Below are 21,194 nucleotides of genomic sequence, written 5' to 3'. Positions count from 1 at the left end.
AAGTGAAACTATCTAAAATCCCTGAAGCTGAGTGCATTAATTTTTATTTTCTGCTCTGAAGGATGTGCAAACAGAAGGAAAAAAAGCATAAAAGGCGATAAATTCATATTATTTCAGCTTTAATAATCTAAAATTTTGCTAGTAATCCCAGCAGAATATTTTAACAAATTACCATTTTAAATCGACAGTGTTTTTTTTTTTCATGTGAAGAGTGAATTCTAGTTCTAATCATAGGATAAAAGTGATAGTTCCCAATAAGCTTATTTGTATGTTAGCTGCAAATTAAATGTATTTTATCAATCACTGATCTGTTATTTATTTATTTACGAAAGGATAAGTCTTATGGCTGCTTACTACTGAGTGAATTTAAACAGAACTCTGTTGGCACTATTAAATTCAGAATAACTTTTAAAAACAATGCATTTTATAACGTGGCAGCTAATTGCTCAGATATGGTACGGATAAATAAGAGGACTTAATCAAAAGTGTAGAGATAATAGCTGTAAGGCTGAGACCTTGTATAAAACATTTTAGTTCATGTTAGTTACATCCTCTGTATTCTCTATTCTTTTATAATCCAGTCAGTGGACAGAGGAGGGTATAGTTCAAGCCATGCATTTTCTGGGAGATGATGTGGGGGGTGAATGAGGGAGGAATTATGCAGAAAAATGCAACTTTAATTAATGTTTGTGCTCATTTACCACAAGAAAACAAAATGCTGGAATGTGGTATGAAGGGGATAAATCTCCAGAAAAGAAATACTATGCAGTGGTGTAACAACCCGTGATTCAGTATTGCCTTCTTGCTTTGATTACTGAGCTTACCTTTCTTTAACAGAGAGCCTCCCATATATAAATAGTGTCGGGGGAAAAGAGAGGGATGCATTACCAAGGCCTGCTGTAGCTGAAGGGTAAATGGTCTTTGTTGCTGCATTGCCTTGGTTGGTATAAACTCAGTCCAACGAGAGCATCGCAGTGATGAAGGGCTCACAAGTCATGGAAAGGCTTAGGTGACAAGACTTCACCCTGCCACTGACATTGGGTGTAGCTGAGATGTGTCTCTGGAACAGAGAGAGATTGGAGTAGATTCATGCCAAGATGATCCACAATACATGAAGAGCTTGGGCAAACCTGGTTCCTGGAGTTTTATTACTGACTTCCGTGGGAAGGACATCAAATCTTGTCTGAAAAGCTGCATCCTGAAGTACTCTTTTTGCACATTCCTGCCCTCCTTTTGTGTTTTTATCATCCTCACTTATCTTACATTAAAATATACATAAATTACATAAAATATACAGCACAGAAAGAACTGCTTTGACTACTTTTGTAAGACCCCTTACCCATGATGTACACTGCTGGAATACAATGCAAGAAAATAGAAAAATCTCTCCTATTAGGCCAGCAAATAGCAGGAAGAAAATTGAAAAAGACTTGCTTGTGCTTCTCTCCACTATATATATACTTTTAATAGGACATTTGTGAATAATGTGCTTTTTATTCACTGAAGCCCAGAACAAGTGCATTGTCTAAGCCAGTCAGAATAGGGGTTTTACACAATGGTGAAACGAGGAGCTGTTGTTCTGCTGTACTCATTGTCAGAGTTAACTGTTTTTGTATTGAATGGCGAGATCTCTAGTCCTTTTGTCTATTTCATTCAAAGTCAAGTCCTAAAGGGCAGAAATAGTAACTAGCATTTAGAACTGGAGTGGGAGTTGTGCAAAATTTGTGTAGTAGTCTGTGAAATAAAACAATCTGTGAAGTTCATGGTATTTTATTCACTGGGAGACAGGTCTGTTTTCTTGGAAGGTGTGATGAAGGCATGTGAAATTCTCAAGTAGAAGGTAATACTTCTGTTTCTCACGTAAAATAAATGTTCATATAGAAAACTTGCAGATATTCTTTATTTTGTGCATCCTACTCCTCAGCAAATATTTAAATAAAACAGAATAAAGCGGTATTCAGAATCTGACTACTGGGAAGTGGCAAAAACATTCTTGCAAAATTCTACAAAATATAAGCTAACTTTATTTTCACTCAGTAGAAGTGTGAATGTTAACATTGTGGAGTTACTCTTTCACTTTGCTTCTGAATTTCAGTGTGAAAAGTACTGGGTCATACTTAGGGATGACTGGGTGTAGATGGCTATTTCTGTTAAGAAATGTGTGAATATTCAAGGATGTTTATCTGTGTGCCTCTAGAGTATCTATTTCCTCTACAGGGTGTACTTTACAGCATTGACATGTGAGGGGTTGGCATGAGATGGCGAAGAGGAACTAGTAAATGGTTCCATATTAGATGAAGCAGTATGAATAGGGCACACATACTGCCTTTTCACATGGAAATTTAATATGAAAAGTAGCATCAGCACAGCTAGTGTCCTTTTCTGACAAAACCACTTCTCAAAACTGAAGCAGGCCACCAAATATGTCACCAAGTCTCTGTCATTGGGGTCTGAACCATGATATGAAAGATTGAGCAAGGAGACTGGTGGGCTCAGAAGCAATTACCCCCCCAGAGTGGGGCTGCAATTCCTGACTTCCCTGAAGAACAGACGTGGGGATCCGATCAGTTTTTTCTGACTGAAGAAACTGGAAGCTGCTTTGTGAGGAATACCTCCTGGAGAAAGATTTCACTGTAGAGACTTGGGCAGAGCATTTGTAGTTGTAGTAGCAGGTAACTCACAAATGCCAGGTTTGCAGTCTGCTCTTCCCTATCCTTCATCTGTGTTTGTTTGAAGTCTCTCACTCTCAAAAGATCAAACAAAAGACACATTCCTGTAAAATGCCTCTGCCCCTTCCAAAACTACAATTATTTCAGACTTCCCAGAGTTGATTCAGTTTAGTGATGGTGAAAGATGGTACAATACTCATATAGTGATTTAACAGCATTTGACTCCTGAAGACTTTTTCAGTTCTGAAGCCTGTAGTGGGTTTGTTTTCAGTTTGCTTTTGATAAACATTTTAAAAAAAAATCTTCCAAAATAGGAATCTGCTTCTAAAAGCATTTTCGAGGACCTTCTACGGTTCTTTCTGTTTTTCATCTTTTCACTCTAAACTATTGCTTTATATCTCAGCTGCAAGAAGCAGAGCAACATTCATTTCTAAGCACGCTGGCTTTTGAGGAAAAAGCAGCAGAGCAAAGCTAGCCTCTAAATCAAATAAATAAGTCTGTATCATTTCTGCTTTAGAGTGGAAAACAACAATGAAGGCGATTGTCTTCCAGGTTGCAGAAAGAAAGTATTCTCTGCAGGCAATATAAGAATAAAAATGTCATTACTTAGTTTAGTACCTCATTTCCTGTAATTCTGGAATCACACTTGCATTCTCCCTTTAACCCTTCATAGGGTGTTTTTCATGGAGAAATTCATCCTCTGCAATCTCTTAGATGGTAAAATGATTAAATACTTCAGGCTCCATTTTGCTTTCTGTATAGTTTCAGTTTCAAGTTCCAGCTGAGCTGAATAGTGAGACACAACAGGGTCGATGCAGATACAGAGCCTCTGCCTAGGGGAGTCAGCCTTCAAGTACATTTGCTGTATCCAGCTAAGGTAGCTTGACAATATGCCAAAGCAAAAACAAACACAATTTTTGTAGTAGCTGTAACTACATATTTAAAAGACTAGACACAGCACTGTCGAACAGTAAGGTATGATGTTGCTGAGAGATGCACTGGTTTTCTTAGCCTTGTGTCACACAGAGCTTGATGCTTATACGAGGGATGAAGATGGAAGCTGTGACATTTTCCCCTACATCAGGTTAGAGTGAAATCTAAAGTGAGTCTGTGCACCAAAAATACATTGTTTTGGACTATTTGAAATGTTTTATATTGATTTTTGATTGTATTTGATTTTTAAATATATATTTCGCACCTATGTCTACAGAACTTTTGAAGTGATATTCCATTTTGATTTGAAAAAAACATACTGTTATGTATAAGATGTCAGAGACTTCCTCTAAAGTTTAAAGCCTGTTTAAAATTCTCCTGATTTAGCAAATAATATTAATTTAAATGAAGCAACAATTTCACACAATAAATAAATCACTGGAAGAAATACAAAGCAATTTCCAGTTGGCTGAGCTATTCCTGCACTTCTTTGAGGAAGACCATAATGATTACTCTCATGTCACAACTGTGAGGTTGATTTTGTGGGGATGTAATCTACAGTGGGTAAAAAGATTATGGATCCCAAAAGAAATTATGAAAGCAAAAAGGATATGTTTGCTAAACGACATGCATAAAAGTTCTTATTTTTCTCTATTTTGACAGTGCTGATATATATATATAATGATCTTAGCATATGGTATCTGAGCACTCCAGGTTTCAAAGCTGCAGAAGTGGCAGGAAAGGCTGATTTCAATCATTAGTTCCATAACGAAGAATGTATCTCAGCTTCTTCATGTCTGTTTTTCTGCCTTTCAGATAGAGGAATTTCGTAGACTGAGGACACATGTTAAAGGTGCAGAACTTTTAGAGGGCTCTGATGGAATCCTAGGAGATAACTTCAGACCAACTCAGCCACTTAGCGACAGAGTCATCAGGGCTGCATTTCAGTAGCAGAAGAGGAAAACCAACAAAAATCAATTTTTATTTAGGTAAGTAAAAGCTTAGTGGAAAAATCAAAACTTTGAAATAATTTTCATAGGGAAGATATCGCCGAAGGAAAAAAAATGAGTTAATTTCATCTCATATTACGATATATTTTCACAATTATAAATTTTTACACTACAGTCCTATTTTATCCTATGGTATAACACGTTGGTTTACCTTTCTGAAATGCTAATAATTGGAATAATTGGGTTCTTTACTGGCTGGAATCTAGTATGTGATTTAGTGAATTAAAATCTTTCTATTGACTTAGTAGGCAGTCGTGGCAAAGTTAGTTCACAGTTACTTCTTGTAGCTTTAAATTTCCCCTACTGCAACGAGCAAGAGCACATTATACCTAGGGTTATGTGATAGATTTCCCCAGTTCTGAAGGACACTGATTTCTTACTGTTTTTAGAAGACCAGTCACTGGTGAATCTTGTGATCTAGTGTTCTCTTAGACAAAGTACTAGTTACTAGTTCTGGAGGCCCTTTTTTTTTTTTTTTTTTTTAATCCCTTTTTCCTGTTTTAGAATGCTGTACTTTCCCAACCAAACAATGAATCTTGGGCAAAATCAGTGCAGATACAAGACGAGATAGTTAAGTAACTTCTGTCATGGCTGATTTTTCATGTTACTTCATTCCTCTATGTAGCTGCTGCTTCTTGTCCTCAGTGATGCTTTTTTCTTTCATTGGCTCACAGAGCAAGGATGACTTTGGGTTCGGTACAGAAGAGCTAATACACATGTGAACTTACATTATCCACACATGAGTTATTAAAACCGCCCCTGTAATATTCCCCTAGCTTCTATCAATTACAACATAAATTCCCTTAGTACTCAACTGTTACTCCTAAAGCTCATTACACTTAGGTAATCAATGCTTTACTATAATGAAAACCCTGGTAATGAGATTCTTAGAGTTAAAGAAAATTTGCTATCAAGACAGCTAGTTACTTTGATAATGAGTCAGACACCAACATTTATGGTTGTTTTTGTAATAAAGTGGCCCCACCTTGATACCAATAGTATGAAAGCTAATCTGGAAAATGTTTAAAAATTTTTTCTTTCTTTCTTTCTTTAATAAGTCCTACTACTTTTTAGCGTTATAGAAATGTCCATCTCCTATTCTAAAATAAACTTAAAAAAAAAATAACAAAAACCATAGGGTACCCTGTTTTACTGGTAGAATCTATTATATAAAGGCATCGGTTTTTCTATCTGCACATTTCTTCAAAGCCATATGCTTATAATAGAAGCAATTCTTCCAGAGTTTCACCTGGAAGCATGCTGCTGAAAGGTTTTTGATATACACTGTAGGGTACAGACATTTATTTGTACATTAAACTCACGCACTATCTAGGTCAGTGCTGGAACTGCCTGTTTCACTTCAGGCTCTGTTGTGGGGTTAAACTTCTTCAGACTATGCTCTGGGTCCCACACTCAACTTCATATAAAGTTAACAAATGATCAGGCAGTAGATAACGCCTAAAAGAAATTAATAATTCAGTGCTTCCAAAAACGGATCTGTTAAAACCTAGTGGGAAGATTATCTTTCCTCCCACACTTGACAAATTATTAAGTGGTCTAGGACAGTGGCCAACAATTTAATGTTCTTTTGATATAGTGTAAGCATTCAATATAACATATGCATCTAAATATTTTTAATGTGTTTATTTGTATTTTATAACTCTATTTAATGTTAGCATCCCAGAAGTTAAGTAAAGAAAGCAAAATACTAGTCCTTTTATTAATATTGTTTTCTCATTCATCCTTTTATTGTTTTCTCATTCCTATATTTGAATTTGGGCACATCCTGAAGCCCAATTCTTAATTACATAGTTCTCTGCAGTCACGGAATGTCATCACTTTAATCTTGAAATGGATGATTCAAATTCATCCAGGCTTCTGCATTAAAATTACTTGGGAAAATCATAGCGATATTAAAGTACGATTTTTCCCAGAGAATGAATAATGCCCTCAGGCCAGTGCAGGTAATTCAGGTCTCTAACAGTGAAATTACTTGACACTCTGACTTTGAATTTTAAGCATGAAAGAGCTTCCCTTTACAGTGCTGAAACTGAAATGTGAAAATTTTCCTTTTGCTTTCATGTTTGAAATTTTATTACATTTGTCGATACTTTTGAAGAATTGTTATAAATAACAAGATTTATCTTGGCCATGCTTCACAAAATAATCTGCAGTTTTAATTCCCAAATGATGGAATTTTTAATGTGAAATGCCAGTGTTCACTGTTGGGTTGTGCTAATTATAGACTCTTAAGTACTGAGAAAGAACTGTGACTCTGAGCATTGTGTAGCCCACAGAAAAAATGGCAACTTGGCTCTACACACCTGTTTGAAGGTCTTCCTTCAGTAGAATCTGAAAAGATCTTCCTTTTAGTTTTGGGTGCATCAGTCCAAATAGTAGTATTAAATACTACTAAATAGCCAATTGAAGGCTCACAAGACATTCCTGCTATTGAGTTTGTCTCTGGGGAGCTGGGAATTAGATATATGAAGTCTAAAAGGAAATGGTGTGGCCTTGATCACCTCTCTTCTGCACTTTTCTCCTCAGAAAAGGAAATAAACAATCTTACCTATTTTGTTGTGGTTTTCTCAAACTGTTCTCTCCAGGTGGAAGGTGTTGAAGAACAGTAGCTCCCCACACATACCTCAGACATCCTCAGAATAGATACCTCCCCTCCTTCCTAGGAATGAATAATGGTCTTTTAGCTGGGGCTTCTAACATGGGTTATGAAGACTCAGTAGCAGATGGGGAAGTAATAGTTTGCAGAGTTGGATCTACGTAATGATCTAAGAGGAAGTATTGCTTGCTTTCAAAGAGAAGACTACCTTTTATTTTAAAGGTCTGGTATGTCTTGAATATTACAGTTACAAACATACAGGTGGACTTCTTTTCTGACATGATGCCCCTCTGCCAAGGCTGTTGGAATTCCTGTCTGTAGAGCTTTCAATATTTTCTCTTTCATTTCAAGCCAGTGTAGTGCAAGCACTCGAAGAACCTTGAGAAACATTAGTTTTCTGTGGCCACATCACTCTGTCAAGGAAAGGAGACAAATGTTCCTTTATAAGTAGTGTATACACAGGCATAGAGAGAGGTTGTGTAAAAGGTCTAATTAGTTTTGACTGAATCAGAATGCAGGCTTTATGCATGCCATGCTCATAAATCTTTGGAGCATCTGCTTTTCAGCCTTGATTGAAACCTTGACAGAACTGAGCCTTTTGTGGCTTATGATCAAATGGCATATGTTGATCTTTGATGCAATTTGTGGTAGCTTGTTGAATTGAAGGCACAGATGACACGAACATATATCATATTGTGTAATCAGGTAAAGAAATTATTATTTTTTTGACTGTTCCTTTATCGTAAGAGAGAACAGATCTCAAAATAGCCCCCTCCAATTCTGGAGCAAAGTTTGTCTAGGATGAAACAGAGATATTAAGGAGGACACAGTAGGTAGAACTTTGTAGCTCCACTGCTCCTTTTAACCTGGTTGGTTTTAGGATAAGTTTTTGCTGCTTAGTTGACCTCTTTTGGCTCTGTTTTTCCACTAAAAATGCATCTCTATCCTATAGCCTGGGGTTAGTGAACCTCTCGGATCTGTTCTGTGGATTTTTTTTGAAATATATTGTTTACAGAACAACCTTTACATCCATTTTTTTCTGCAATTGCTGAAGTTTTCACATTTCCATAGAAATAAAACTTTTTTTATTATTGTTTATAACCTATTTTGGTCTATCACTAGACTAGTGATAGAGCTAGTCAGGTGACAGGGAATTTGGATGGAAAGCTCAGTGCAGATTTGCTTTCAGATATAGAAGGTAAAAAAATTGAATTTAATTTTAGACTGAAGAACAGTAGAATCACAGAATAATTGTGGTTGGAAGGGGCCTCTGGAGATGTGTTAGTCCAACCACTGGCTCAAAGCAGTGTCAACTACAGTGGGTTGTTCAGGGCAATGCCCAATTGGGTTTTGAATAATTCTAAAGATGAAGACTCCACAACACCTCTGGGCAAGCTGTTTCTTTGTTTGAGTGCCCTTACAGTAAGAAAAGCTTGAATGAGATTTTCTGTATTTCTCTTAATTATTTTTTGTGGTCTGTTGCTGGACTCTTTCCAGTATGTCCATGTTTCTCTTGAAGTGGGGAACCCAGAACTAAATCCAGCACTCCAGACATCTCACCTGTGAGGAGCAGACGTGAAGGATCACCTCCCTTGAACTGCTGGCAATGTACTTCCTAGTGCAGCCCAGGAGGCTGTTGCATGGGTGCATTGTTGGCTCATGTTCAACTTCTTGTCTAGCAGGACCCCTAGATCGTTTTCTGAAAGGAAAGAGAGGAGGGATAGTGTTATGATCCCTCAGTGTTACTAGTTTTTGTGAGAATAATCAGTATTCCCAAACTCTGTTATATTCTGGGGCTTGTCACATTATCTAATGTATCTTTTTCAGTAGTGTATTCTTCATTGAAAACAGCATCATCAACTGGCGCCATCTACCTGTATGCTTGTGCAAAGCATTTGACACTGTCCCACATTATATCCTTGTCTCTAAATTGGAGAAACGTGGATTCTATGGATGGGCCACTCAGTGGATAAGGAATTGGCTGGATGGTTGCACTCAAAGAGTTGTGGTCAATGGCTTAATGTCCAGGTGGAGATCAGTAATGAGCGGTGTTCCTCAGGGGTTGGTATTGGGACCAACACTGGTTAACATCTTTGTTGGTGACATGGACAGTGGGATTGAGTGCACCCTCAGCAAGTTTGCTGATGAAACCAAGCTGGGTGGTGCAGTCGTCACACTGGTGGGAAGGAATGCCATCCAGAGGGATCTGGATGAGGTGGGCCTGTGCAAACCTCATGAGGTTCAACAAGGCCAAGTGCAAGGTCCTGAATCTGGGCTGCAGCAATCCCAAGCACAAATACAGGCTGGGTGGAAAATGGATTGAGAGCAGCTCTCAGGAGAAGGACCTGGGGATGTTGCTTGACAAGAAGCTCAACATTGAGCTGGCAATGTGTGCTTGCGGCCCATAAAGCCAACCATACTGCATCAAAAGAAGGGTGAGGGAGGTGATTCTCCCCCTCTATTCTGCTCTTGTGAGACCCCACCTGGAGTGCCGCATTCAGCTCTGGGACCCCCAGCACAAGGACACGAACTTATTAGAATGAGTCCAGAGGAGGGCCATGAGGATGATCAGAGGGCTGGAGCACATCTTCTCCTATGAAGACAGGCTGAAGGAGTTGGGGTTGTTCAGCCTGGAGAAGAGAAGGCTCTGGGGAGACCTTATAGTGACCTAAAGTGGGCCTACTGGAAAGCTGGGGAGGGACTCTGTCACGGAGTGTAGTGATAGGACAAGGAGTAACGTCTTTAAACTATAAGAGGATAGATTTAGATTAGAAGTTAGGAAAAAAATATTATGTGGGTGGTGAGGCACTGGCACAGGTTGCCCAGAGAAGCTGTGGATGCCCCATCCCTGGAGGTGTTCAAGGCCAGGCTGGATGGGGCTTGGAGCAACCTGGTCTAGTGGAAGGTGTCCCTGCCCATGGCAGGGGGGTTGGAATTAGATGATCTTTAAGGTCCCTTCCAACCCAAACCATTCTATGCATATCAGCTTGAATCGACAGCGATACTGAATTCAGTGTGGCATGCTTACATGTCCACATTCCTTTACAATCAGGCTGCATAAGCATGATTCCATTCTTATTATAGTTAAATGTCATTGCTCCCATTTACGAAGGGGAGATCAGATAAATGCCTAGTATCGAAGTCATTGAAATCAAGGAGATTCTTTTAATAGAAGGCAGTAAGACCTGGTTCTAAAAAATAACTCACTAACACAATATTGAAATAATATTTTCTCTTGAAAATGATAAGCTTTAATTTATTTTTCACTGAGCATAACTAGTAAGCTAAATAATTTGATCTCCAATGTGCTGTCTTGAAAGTGCACATCTCAGACACAGCTTCTTTTATTTTGTAGGTATGAAGAATAAATATAAAAGAAACTTCTTTTATTTTGTATTTATGAATTGTATTCCAGCTACCTATCTACATTACTCCAGTTCTCCTGAACATTTTTGTGACTGATTCAGAAACTCCTGAAAAAGCATGTTTTTATGTACACAAATGCATGTACACATTCATACATATACATGCATCTTTAGTAGCCCTCAGATTGTCAGTAGCTACAAGCTTATCCAACGTCATGTAAATTATGTTAGCAGCAATGACCTTGGATTAAAGACTATTCTGTGTTTTCCTAGTTCCTGTTTCCTAGTTGTACATTTCAAAAGTAGAGGAAAAAGATATAAATGTTGTCATTAAAACACCAAGTTTGTGCTAGGCCTGAAGAACAGGAAGGGGTAATTTAGGGTGGGAGGAACAGTGGCTGCATGCTTGATACTGCAGAGATTGCATGATATCATGAGGGAATAAAAGAGACTGCATGGCTAATACCACAGAGACTGTCTGCATGATGTTGTGAGGTACGACCAAACAAGCAGAAATTGGCACAGCATTAGGTTCACAGCATAAGCAGAGGAGGGAGGACTACATGGTGACTGTATCTGGTGTGTTTTGTGAGTGCAAATTGCTCGCTTTTGAAGCTACTGAGCTGAGCTTGTGGCAGCAAAACTATGCTGCCCTTTCTACAGGGAACTGAACAAGGGATCAGCATTGCCAGTGGGAATGAGCTATCGCTAAACAGGTAGTGGTATGTTCCCCTCTTCGTGGCATTGCGCATTGTACGGTAGCAGTAGAATACAGTATATGAAAGGATATTTAGATACAGAGTGAGCTGTGGAGCTGTGCCTTGCCTTTGAGAAACAGGGTTGAGTGGCATGATGCTATAGTCTGCATTTCTTTGCCTAGGTAGATCTCAGTGAACTTCACATTTGAAAGGAGGTTCACATTACCAATGGCTGTGTCATTGCTCTCAGTTACTAATAGCTTTTGTGGTTCCTAAAGTTCACAAACAAGTTGCTCCGAGGAAGTTCCAACACTGAGGAGTTTTATGGTTTCCTGTTGTGTTGATCCAGATCTGGAGTGAGCTTTCAGCAGCCATGCATCATTATGCTACTATGGCCATTCTTTGCCTTTTCCTGGTATTAAAAACAAAACAAAACAAAAACAAAAAACAGAGGTTATCAACACTAGCTCTTTAGAAATAAAAACAATGATTTCCTAGATCATTGTGATGAAATGTGAATAGTTATGCTGCTTTTCATCAAGTGATTTTTCATCAGTCACTATTTGTCTCCATGAGTTCAAGTTTTGTTCATGAAAGAGAATTGGTTTAATTGTTAAGTTTCAGTCTTTGAAAGACATACAGCATCATGCTATCAACACAACCAACTATTGTTCTTCCGTTTTTGAGAGCTTATGTATGGTGCCCAGCACACTGCTGCCACTTCAGAGTACTTGAGAGTGTGCTTACGTTTGAGTGACTACAGGATAGAGAGCCAAACACCTTTGGCTTGTGAGCCACACATCATAACTGGAGAGCTACTGGAAGCATACTACCAAAAGCTTTGGAGAGTTTAGGGGATGGAGAGCTTCAGGAATGGCTGAAAGCAACCTTTTCAGGTTGCTTCCCACTACTTTGTTGCAACAGAAGGAAAAGGGGTGTGCATTGACATTGCAGATTAACCCTGTAATGTCAGTCTAACTTGTTTTCCCACTGCCAAGAATTCAAATTAGTGAGCAGCAAAACACTTTTGTTGATTGTATGGCATAACTCTGAAACAGGAGACACAATTTAAGGATTCAGTAGCCACAGGCAACTCAAGAGTCATAGATTGGTCATTACTGTAGTAGAAATTTTTGCTGTATCCAGGCCAGAGGATCAGTACAAGAAGCGATCAAGCCATAAATGAGGAAGAAAATAATTTTGAGTTGTAGCTGTTTCCAGAGTGAGTACCATATTGGAATTGTCCTTGCTTAATCATTTACAAATCTCTTTTTAGAAAAACCAAAGTATTGGAGGAACAGGAAACAGTTGAAATCTCTTAAAAAAAAATATTGTGCTTCCTTTTGAAAGCTAAACAAAATCAGAGGGTAGCCTAGGAATCAACCCCCTGCTATGTGCTTCAGATAAGATACTTCATATTAATAAAAGCTCCCAAATTTCTTGGTGTGTGCCTCTCTATCAACACCACACGTTCAACACCACATGTTCCCCAATGCACTGCTATCATCAGCCTTTTTATGAAAAAAAATAATCAGAGTACAATTTCCAGCTGCTTAGCATAACTCATGTATGGTTTGTACACTACTGCTTGGAAACTGAAAACTTAGCGAGGAGCACCTGTCATAAAAAAACTTTCTCACAGCGTGTTTATTGGCAATTTCAGCATGAAAGCTAGGTGGAACTCTGCCACGTTTTACTCACTTATGGGGAAAATGCTGCAGATCAACATTGAGGCAAAATGGTCAGAAGCTTAAATCATCTCTAATTGAACTACACCTGATTTTTAAAGTATAGAGACTCTAGATTATTATATGTAATATCTAGTAATGTAACAGCTCTCAAATGCGTCTGACTACAGAAACAGAGAAGAAAGCCCACAAGACGCATTCCTTCTTCTACATGGTTGTACAGCATGTTAGGAAGTGGCAGCGTGCTCTGTTTTGCCTCAGTGAAATCACACAAGGAGTTTTAGCAAGAACATTATTACTCCATTGGAACCAAGAATCCAGGGATTCACAGATCTTTATTCTTATTGGAAATTGTAATTCTAATTCTTTCATATGGACGAAAACACTACAATGAGTAGGCATACAAATTCTTGCTAAGCAGACAGCAATGTTTTGAAAATAAATATCAAATAAAACTGATCAAGTTATTTGGGTTACTGAAAATATTTCTGCAACTGATAATTCTCATTCAAGGAAGAGAATACCAGCAGTGATTGTTGTTAGCTGTATTTTATGACTAAGACCAAATTTTGTGACAGAGCAATCCTACAAAGCAGAACTTTCTGTAATTTTAACACCTTTTTATGCAGGTCCAGAACTCAAGAGAAACAAAGGTACACTTTAGTTAGCTAGATATTGTTAAATGCCCACACAGCTAAATGTACATTCTATAAACTGTGATCCTTTCATGGAATGAATTACGAAGAGTTGCAAGAAATGAGGATTCATAAGGTAGTGGGACACTTTGAATCCATGCCTCACCATATTTTCAGGTGCTGCTTTTAGGAAGGTATAGAATGATGGCAGTGTGTAGTCAGTGTTAAAGTGATCTTGCTACTCATGTCCTCTGAAGGTTTTTAACTCTTAACAAACTTTTTAGTTTAACTTGGTGTTGAGGAGGAGGCAAGATGCTTCTAACAAGAAAAAAAAAATAGAAACATTGAGTGAGACAGTAATGGTAAGGAATATGCTAAGACAAAAGAGGGAGAAAAGCTCTCCAGAAAGGAGATTGACTATTTTTATGTAGCAGAAAAAAGGTTTTGATCTTGTATAGTGGTTAACTATAAGCCTAAGGCGGCTGCAGAGGGGTATCTTGCTTCCTCCCTGTCTGATGGAAAGGCATAGTATTGTGGCCATCCTATTTAATTTCTCAGATATTTACACTTGATGGCACTGATTCTGAAAAAAAGCTTTTCTTTGAAGATGGTTGTCTGACCTGTAAAGGACTCCTCCAGAAGCAGTGGGGCTCTATATGTAGGACTTGACCCAAGCAAAGGAGGTTTAAGAGACAGAAATATAAGCATAAACAAGCAAGTCATCTAGGCAATTTTTTGATTATAATATACATTTGTACAATTTTAGCTCAACCAAAACTCTTCAGAAGAGTAAGAGAAACAAGTACCTTAATATATGCATAAAATATTAGTCTGAATAGTATGTTACTTGGTTATATATATTGTGGAACAGTGCTATTAATTTAGCATGGTAGAAAAATCAGTCTTAAATGCCAATAATGGGTAAACAGGAATAACACCACCACCAATATATACAATTAGTTTTTTGTCAGACAATACAAAGTATTTCCGTACAGCCACAACTGAAATCTTCGAGCTGGCTCATAATTAGGCTCCTTTCCAAAAGTAATCCATTAATACAATAGCTGCCCAAATCCCAGTTCAACTTAATTTCACTGACTTTGATTTTTGGACCAAAAGCATTAAGCTTGAACTAGTAAAAAATGTACGAAGTGTGCATTCAATTAAGGAGTAATTAGATACTCAATCACCCTTACATCACACTAGGGATTCTCCAAGAAAGAAGAGATATACTACTCAGTGCAGTGTATAAAACAGTTTTGTTAATTAGTTTAGCACTAATTGAGATTGAGAAAACGTCACTTTGTCAAAGCATTAGTTTGCCTACACGGAACCTTAAGAATACAAAGTTTTTGGTTTCTTCTGAGCTCGTTGAACTTCTGAGGTTACTTTGATTTTTCAGTCTAATACCTTGGTCCAGTATCTTCTGTCCACACAAGAGAAACCTTTCTTTTCAGGAAGGGGTTGGTCCCTGCACCATCATATCAGTAGCCCACTGGAAAATATGCCAAGAGTTTTTCCAGAGACTGAGAATAACTTGCTATAGTAGTATACATTTTTTCCCCCCCATGTTGTACCTTTATACCAAGCCTCAGGAAGAACTGGGAGTCCCCTGTGCCACTGCATGAAGTATGTCTAAAACCAGCTGCTCTGAGAAGGGCTTACAGACTCCCTTAGACAGTAGCCATCAGAAAGTTCTTCAGGTTGACCATCAAATGATCCTGCTGCCAAACTGCATGATTTGGGGGTGTGTTGTGTAACTAGGGAGTGTACAGACATCATTGCACAGTTTGTCCTGTGTGTAGACACCGAATCCTTGACAGTACTGTAGGAGACTGACAGCCTCTACAGTCCCTTTCTCCTTAAGGAAAGGAGTGGGAACTCTAGAGATGTGTTGACTGTTCCTGCAAGCAGTTGTAGCCCCAGGTGATCATTTGCACCCAAGCATTTATAGATTTCATGTGTATACATACTGAGCCCTAAAATAACCTCAGGAAAAATGAGATTGTTAGTACAACAGAATGAAATGATTTGTCACTCATACCTACCACTTCTGAACGGGGGCTATGTGAGTAGCTGATTTCCTAAGGTTAGGCTGTTGTTAGGCTGCAGCACATGAATACGTGTTTGCATGAAACCAAGTATTAATTTATCTCTACTGCTAACAAGTAAGAATATTACTGCTATTAGGAGGGTTAAATCGGGCCTTTGCTTTATCTCTTGAGCCCATCTGACTCCCATGAGGGCTGTGTGCTTAGCACTCTACTTGGTAGGTCCCCATAGATGGTAACAAATTCTGGGTGATAGTATATTTTCCTTTCTACTTTACAGCTGTACTCTCCACATTAGAATCAATTACCTGATTGATTCAGAAAGCCAATTGTAAAGCTTTGTTTCAAGTTTACTGCTGCATTTAACTTTGCATTTTTACTGCCATTTCCTCCCTTGCTATTAAATCTTCCACCACTGGCTTTACCCTGAAAGAGAAGAATCAGGACCATTATGTCCATGAAGTATATACCCTGAAACTACCCCCACCTGCTGTCATGAAACCCCTGCTTTTAGTTTTCCCTGTCTCCCTGGCTGGACATAAACAGTCTTTCAGACCCACTGCAGAGGAATTTCAGTAACATAATTGTTCCATTCTCTTTTCAGAGAGGGGGAAGACAATGCTCCCACAGTGCCCTTGGATGAGAAATGGAAACTTTTGAGGCTGCAGCTTCAGTTGAACCACAAAGCCTGTATTGTTTGTCTTCATCTAATTCAGCCTTGATAGACAGCTGTGACAGTTGGTCTGTCCACACGGTCCAGTGAAATTCTGGGAATGGGGCAGTACATTAAAAGAAGAAAACACATTAAATCTTCCAATTCACACTGTTAACTATTTTAAAATGGTAATTATCATTGCTTATATAGTTTCTTTGCCATAGCATTCAATAGTGGTCTGTGATCCAAACAGAACTAATTTTAAGCTTGGTATGAATGTTAATATATGTAGAAGTGCTCATTATTGTTTTGAATGTTACATTTAATTTTATTTTGTAGCATTTCTTGTGCTGTCAGTAACCATCTTTTCTGTAGAGGGGAGGTGCATTCTGTAAAGTTAGAAAAACATTGGTTGTTCACAGAGAGCATTATACAAACTCTGAATTAATTTTTGGGCAGAAATGAACACTTCTCTGCCAAACCTATGCACTTAACATGGTTTATCTGAATAAAGCTGAATGGCATTTGCAATATTAGGAACCTTATTCGAATAAAGAACAAATTTAAAATAAGGAAAATAACCAGTGTAACAAAACAGAACCGTCTGGATTATTTTCTATTTGGTGAGTCATGGAATTTTGCAAAGAAATGTTCAATTCGGGCAGAAAATTATCAGCCTTTGTTCTCCCGTGAGTTATGACAGTTCCATTTGTTTCTGCACATTGCTGAGGATGGTGGTCTGGGGACCTGCTCTGCATGTCCTGAGCTTGCTGCACAGCATGGGGGTTGCCACGCTGGGCCACACATGGCACAGACAGAGCTCTGACAGAGCCCAAGAGGTAAACTCAGCCTAAGCCAGTTAATCAAGCTCGTAGCTTCTGATTCCTGCAGAACAGGTAGCCGAAAGACAATAAAGTGGTGGAAGGTAGCTTTGATCACCATGGCTATCAGCGTGGTCCATTTTGCTAGCACAATGAGGGCAGGCTTATGGTGAGACCTACGTGAGTGGAAGAATGCCTGAGCGCAGATGGCAAGCTGCAGGCAGGGCACAATGGAGATGAAAACAGAGGATCACAAAGCGGAGTTTACTCCCTTGGAGCAGATTGGTGAGTCATCAATCACAAAGTCAGCACTATGCAGCGGCAAATGCAGTGTCAGTCACAAGGCATGCTTAATCCACCTCTTCAAGCTCGTGACTGTATGTACTACAGAAACATTTGCAACCTTTGGAGAGACACAGCCGCCCTTGATATTGCAATAAATGCATATAAAATATGCAGCAAGCAGCCCATCATGAAGTCATCTGTTTAAGAAGCTTAGCAGAGTTGTAATTGGCAAATTGCTTCGTGGACCTATGGAAACTCACATTTCTTAGGGTTTTGCTTAAGAATGTTCCTCTACCTCTTGCCCAAATTTAATGAAATATAAGCACATTCTCTAGTCAAGGGGCTCAACATTTCAATACTGGCCAAAAATAGGCTTTCCATCTGCAATGTCCCAGCACTTCAAAATGTCAAAGTAGCAGCTTCACTCACTGGCTGCTGCTCCTCTTCCTTCAGCAATGACTCCTCAAGCAGCTGCAGCTGTAACCCAACCCCAACAGCAGAGCCTGGCTTCCTCTGGGTCTATATCTTGCCACAGCACAGGGAGGAGTCTGCATAAGGTCTGCTGTACAGAGTGTCTGCTCTGCAATGGCTTGGCTGGATTGTCTGCGGTTTTTGACAGTCGCCCAGTAATTTATTGCAGTTGTCAGGTTTGGCTCTAAAATAAATTAAAATAAATATAAATAAATAAAAATCCTAGGAGGTGGAAGTCAACATGTTTCTGCGTTGATGACCTCTTGCTATCTCCTTGCACACAGGAATGAAAGAACTGTCCAAAAGTGGAGTGAACCAGATTCTGAACCTGGCAATTCCCAGGTTCCGTGAATAGCTCATTCGGAAGATCTTTTCCCTTTGCACAAAACATATTAATAACTACTGGGTATTAGCTGAGGGGAACTGTAATATTAATACAGCAAATATTGACGTTACAATGAAATCTGAAGTAGTTTATTCTCTGAATAAACACGTTCCTTATCTTGGAGCTGGCTGATATTATTCTGGCTTTGAAATACAGATACATTGCAAAGAAAATGATGTAATGTCTCCACTGAAAAATTGAAGTCCATTGCTTCCCTTTCCTGTGCTCCCTTCCTGTGTTTGCTGTTCTTTCCTGCATTGCCTTGGACAGTGAAGTTTGAGTTGTTTAAATCCTACTGTGTAGAAACTGAGGTTAGAAAATTTGTCTCAACATTTGTGAATTTTTTTTTGAAGGCTTGGCTTTAAAAAAAACACAACACTAGTAAAAATATTTATAACTGTGTTTTGTCTTTAGACCCAGATCTAATTATAACAACAAGTTCACTCCCCAAACACACCCATTCTAATTACAGATTGGTCAACCCACATTCGTGGTGTGCTGGGAAAAGTTAAATTAGTCTTTCTGGTTTCAGTAGGAATCTGCAGGGAGGAATTTGCAGAAAGGGCTCTCTGTGTATTACTCCAGTTACACTGCACCCATGAGAGATTTTATTGAGTGTGGCAAGGCTCTGCTACTCTTCAATTAGAGTTCCACATGCCTGCCTTTGTATTAACGTTTTTAAGAAATCATAAGAATTGATAAAGGTGTTATAAGGGTAGTGTAAGGTTAATAATTTCCTCTTCAAGCCTGTAGCCACGAAAATTCTTCTGAGTTAGATTGCTATCTGCACTGGAAGTATTTTAAAAGATGATTATTTATGTCTATGATGCACCATATAATTTTAAAGACTTATTACAAATGCGAATTAGAGGTTTCCAGGAGGTGTTGAGGCCAGAAGAAATTCACAGGTATCAGTTACACACTTGCTGATCCTGAAATTTATGACATCACACAAGCAGCTATATGCCTCATGAGGCAAAGGCTGGCTCTGCAGCCGTCATGTAAATTTTAGGAGAGCACAGGAAATAAGAAGAAACCCAACTTTTGGGAGAAGACAGGTGAGCTGGGGCAGGATGTCTGCTGTGGTTGATCTTCTCACTGCAGGTGATGTGCTCTTGGGGTTTCTCCGTAGTTTTCTGGAGCTCCCAAGGAAAACTCGGAGGCCTAAAGCGCTTCACCTGTGTTCAGACTTGTGTTCAGACTGCTTGGCACTCTGGGCTGTGGTCCTGGGCATGTAAAAATGATCTTGAACTAGCTTTGGGATGTGTTCTTCCTTCATATACCATCACTGTCTGCTGAAATGAGAGGTGGCTGGAGAACCATTCACCACATCTCCTGAGATTGGACCATGCAGAATGTGTTCGGAAGTGTTTATATACACATTTATTTATGAAACCATAACTATCTGTCATCGTAAGCACACATCTCTGTGAGTATTCATATCTCTAGAACACTATACATAGAAATACTGCTTTTAAAACAAGAACAGTTTAAAAGGAAGTTTAAAATTGCTACTTACTTAAAGCTAAGAAATTCCAGTATGAGGACTGTGTGCCTAACATCAATTCACCGCCACTGTATATGATCAGTTGGTGTTTGTATGATTGCATATTTTTCCCTTTGTCCAATACCTAAGTCCTGTTTTCTTCTCTTTTCCCTAATATTCATTATTCATTCTCAGGTCCTTTGTACTGGATGGTGTTCAAGACTTGGTCTAAAGAAATAATCATTCCTTTTCTCATGGGGCATTCTTTCTTAGAACATTTGTCTGAATGCTTCATATGTATTAATGAACTTATCTTTACACGCACTTTGAAAATGCCTTCTCTCCTGTATCAGCTGAGGGACATTTCTCTGATCACAGAGCTGCTATCCGTGCAGTACCAGGCATAAGAAGCAGAGCAGTCAGCTAGTTTAGAGAGAGACTCTTCATATTGCCCTGTAACACGTGGTCCTTGTCCAAGAGAACGTGTTATGACTTCATCTGCAAAGTTAAACACTTAGCATTGATTCAGTAGTCAGGTTTCCTCTTCAGCCTTTTCCCTGATAAATTCGCTGAGCTGATGACTTCAACTGCGAGGTTTGTTTTTCAGTGCTGGGTCATTTTTTGTGGCCCTTCTGTCCAGTATCTTCACATCCTTCTCACCAGTGTTCTTGCCATGCTGTGTACAGAGGCAATATCAGCTTTTCATTTCTGCTTGTCATCCCCAGAGCCTGACCCCATCTTGATTTAAAGAGACCCTTCTCCTCCCCAAATATCAGGCAAACAACAGAAGATGGGTTCTGAGAATGGGAAATATTAGGTAAACTTGAAAAGAATTTGCCCTATAAAGTACACAATGAGTTATTTAAGCCTTGAACAACAAAGAAAAAAAGAAAGTGTAAAGATAGAAGAGAGCAAAGACAACATAAAGGAATTTCCGTAAGTGTCCTTTCCTCTGTCAGAGATGTGGTTGGAAATATTCCTTCTCTATTTCCATCTCAACTCGACTGTGTTGGGAGTGGCCCATTCTGGGCTGAAAGTGGCCCATTCTGACGAAGTCACAGCCAGCCCCCAAATCAGTGGTTAGAAACCACTTCTAGGAAGCCTCATTCCCTGAGCCTGCTGTTCTGTCCCTCTCACACCAGCGCCAGGGAAACGGCTGCTCCTCCTTGGGCAGCACACAGCAATCCTTATCCCAAACCCTGACTGTTCACCACATTCCCTGTGGTTTTTCTTTTTGTTCCCCCAGGAAGACAAGAAAGACATACACACACTCCATTATTCTGAAAAGTGAAGCACTTGAGAAGGCTGGAGTTTCAAGCACGTAAGCAACTCTTCTACACATTATTTAAGACAATGTTAGTGTCTGAGGTGGAGACGAAAACATCTTGATCTTATATAGACATAAACTCCTTGCATCCCTTAGGC

At 39.0% G+C, this 21,194-nt stretch overlaps 1 protein-coding gene across 1 annotated transcript in view; it reads left to right on the top strand.

Annotated features, from left to right (window-relative positions):
- CA8 (carbonic anhydrase 8) overlaps positions 1–16,918 on the top strand; it is a 49,942-nt gene extending 33,024 nt beyond the window's left edge. The window contains exons 8-9 of the mRNA XM_080581281.1: positions 4,419–4,591; positions 16,271–16,918. Of these exons, the coding sequence (XP_080437407.1) occupies positions 4,419–4,553 (135 nt within the window). The 3' untranslated portion in view covers positions 4,554–4,591; positions 16,271–16,918. The remainder of the gene's footprint in view (positions 1–4,418; positions 4,592–16,270) is intronic.
- The last annotated feature ends 4,276 nt before the right edge of the window (positions 16,919–21,194 follow it).

This window comes from Anser brachyrhynchus, assembly GCF_964034855.1.
Source record: "Anser brachyrhynchus genome assembly, chromosome: 2".
NCBI classification, from domain to species: domain Eukaryota; kingdom Metazoa; phylum Chordata; class Aves; order Anseriformes; family Anatidae; genus Anser; species Anser brachyrhynchus.
The sequence above is the reverse complement of the archived record's forward strand: the minus strand, read 5'-3'. Positions and strand labels throughout refer to the sequence as shown.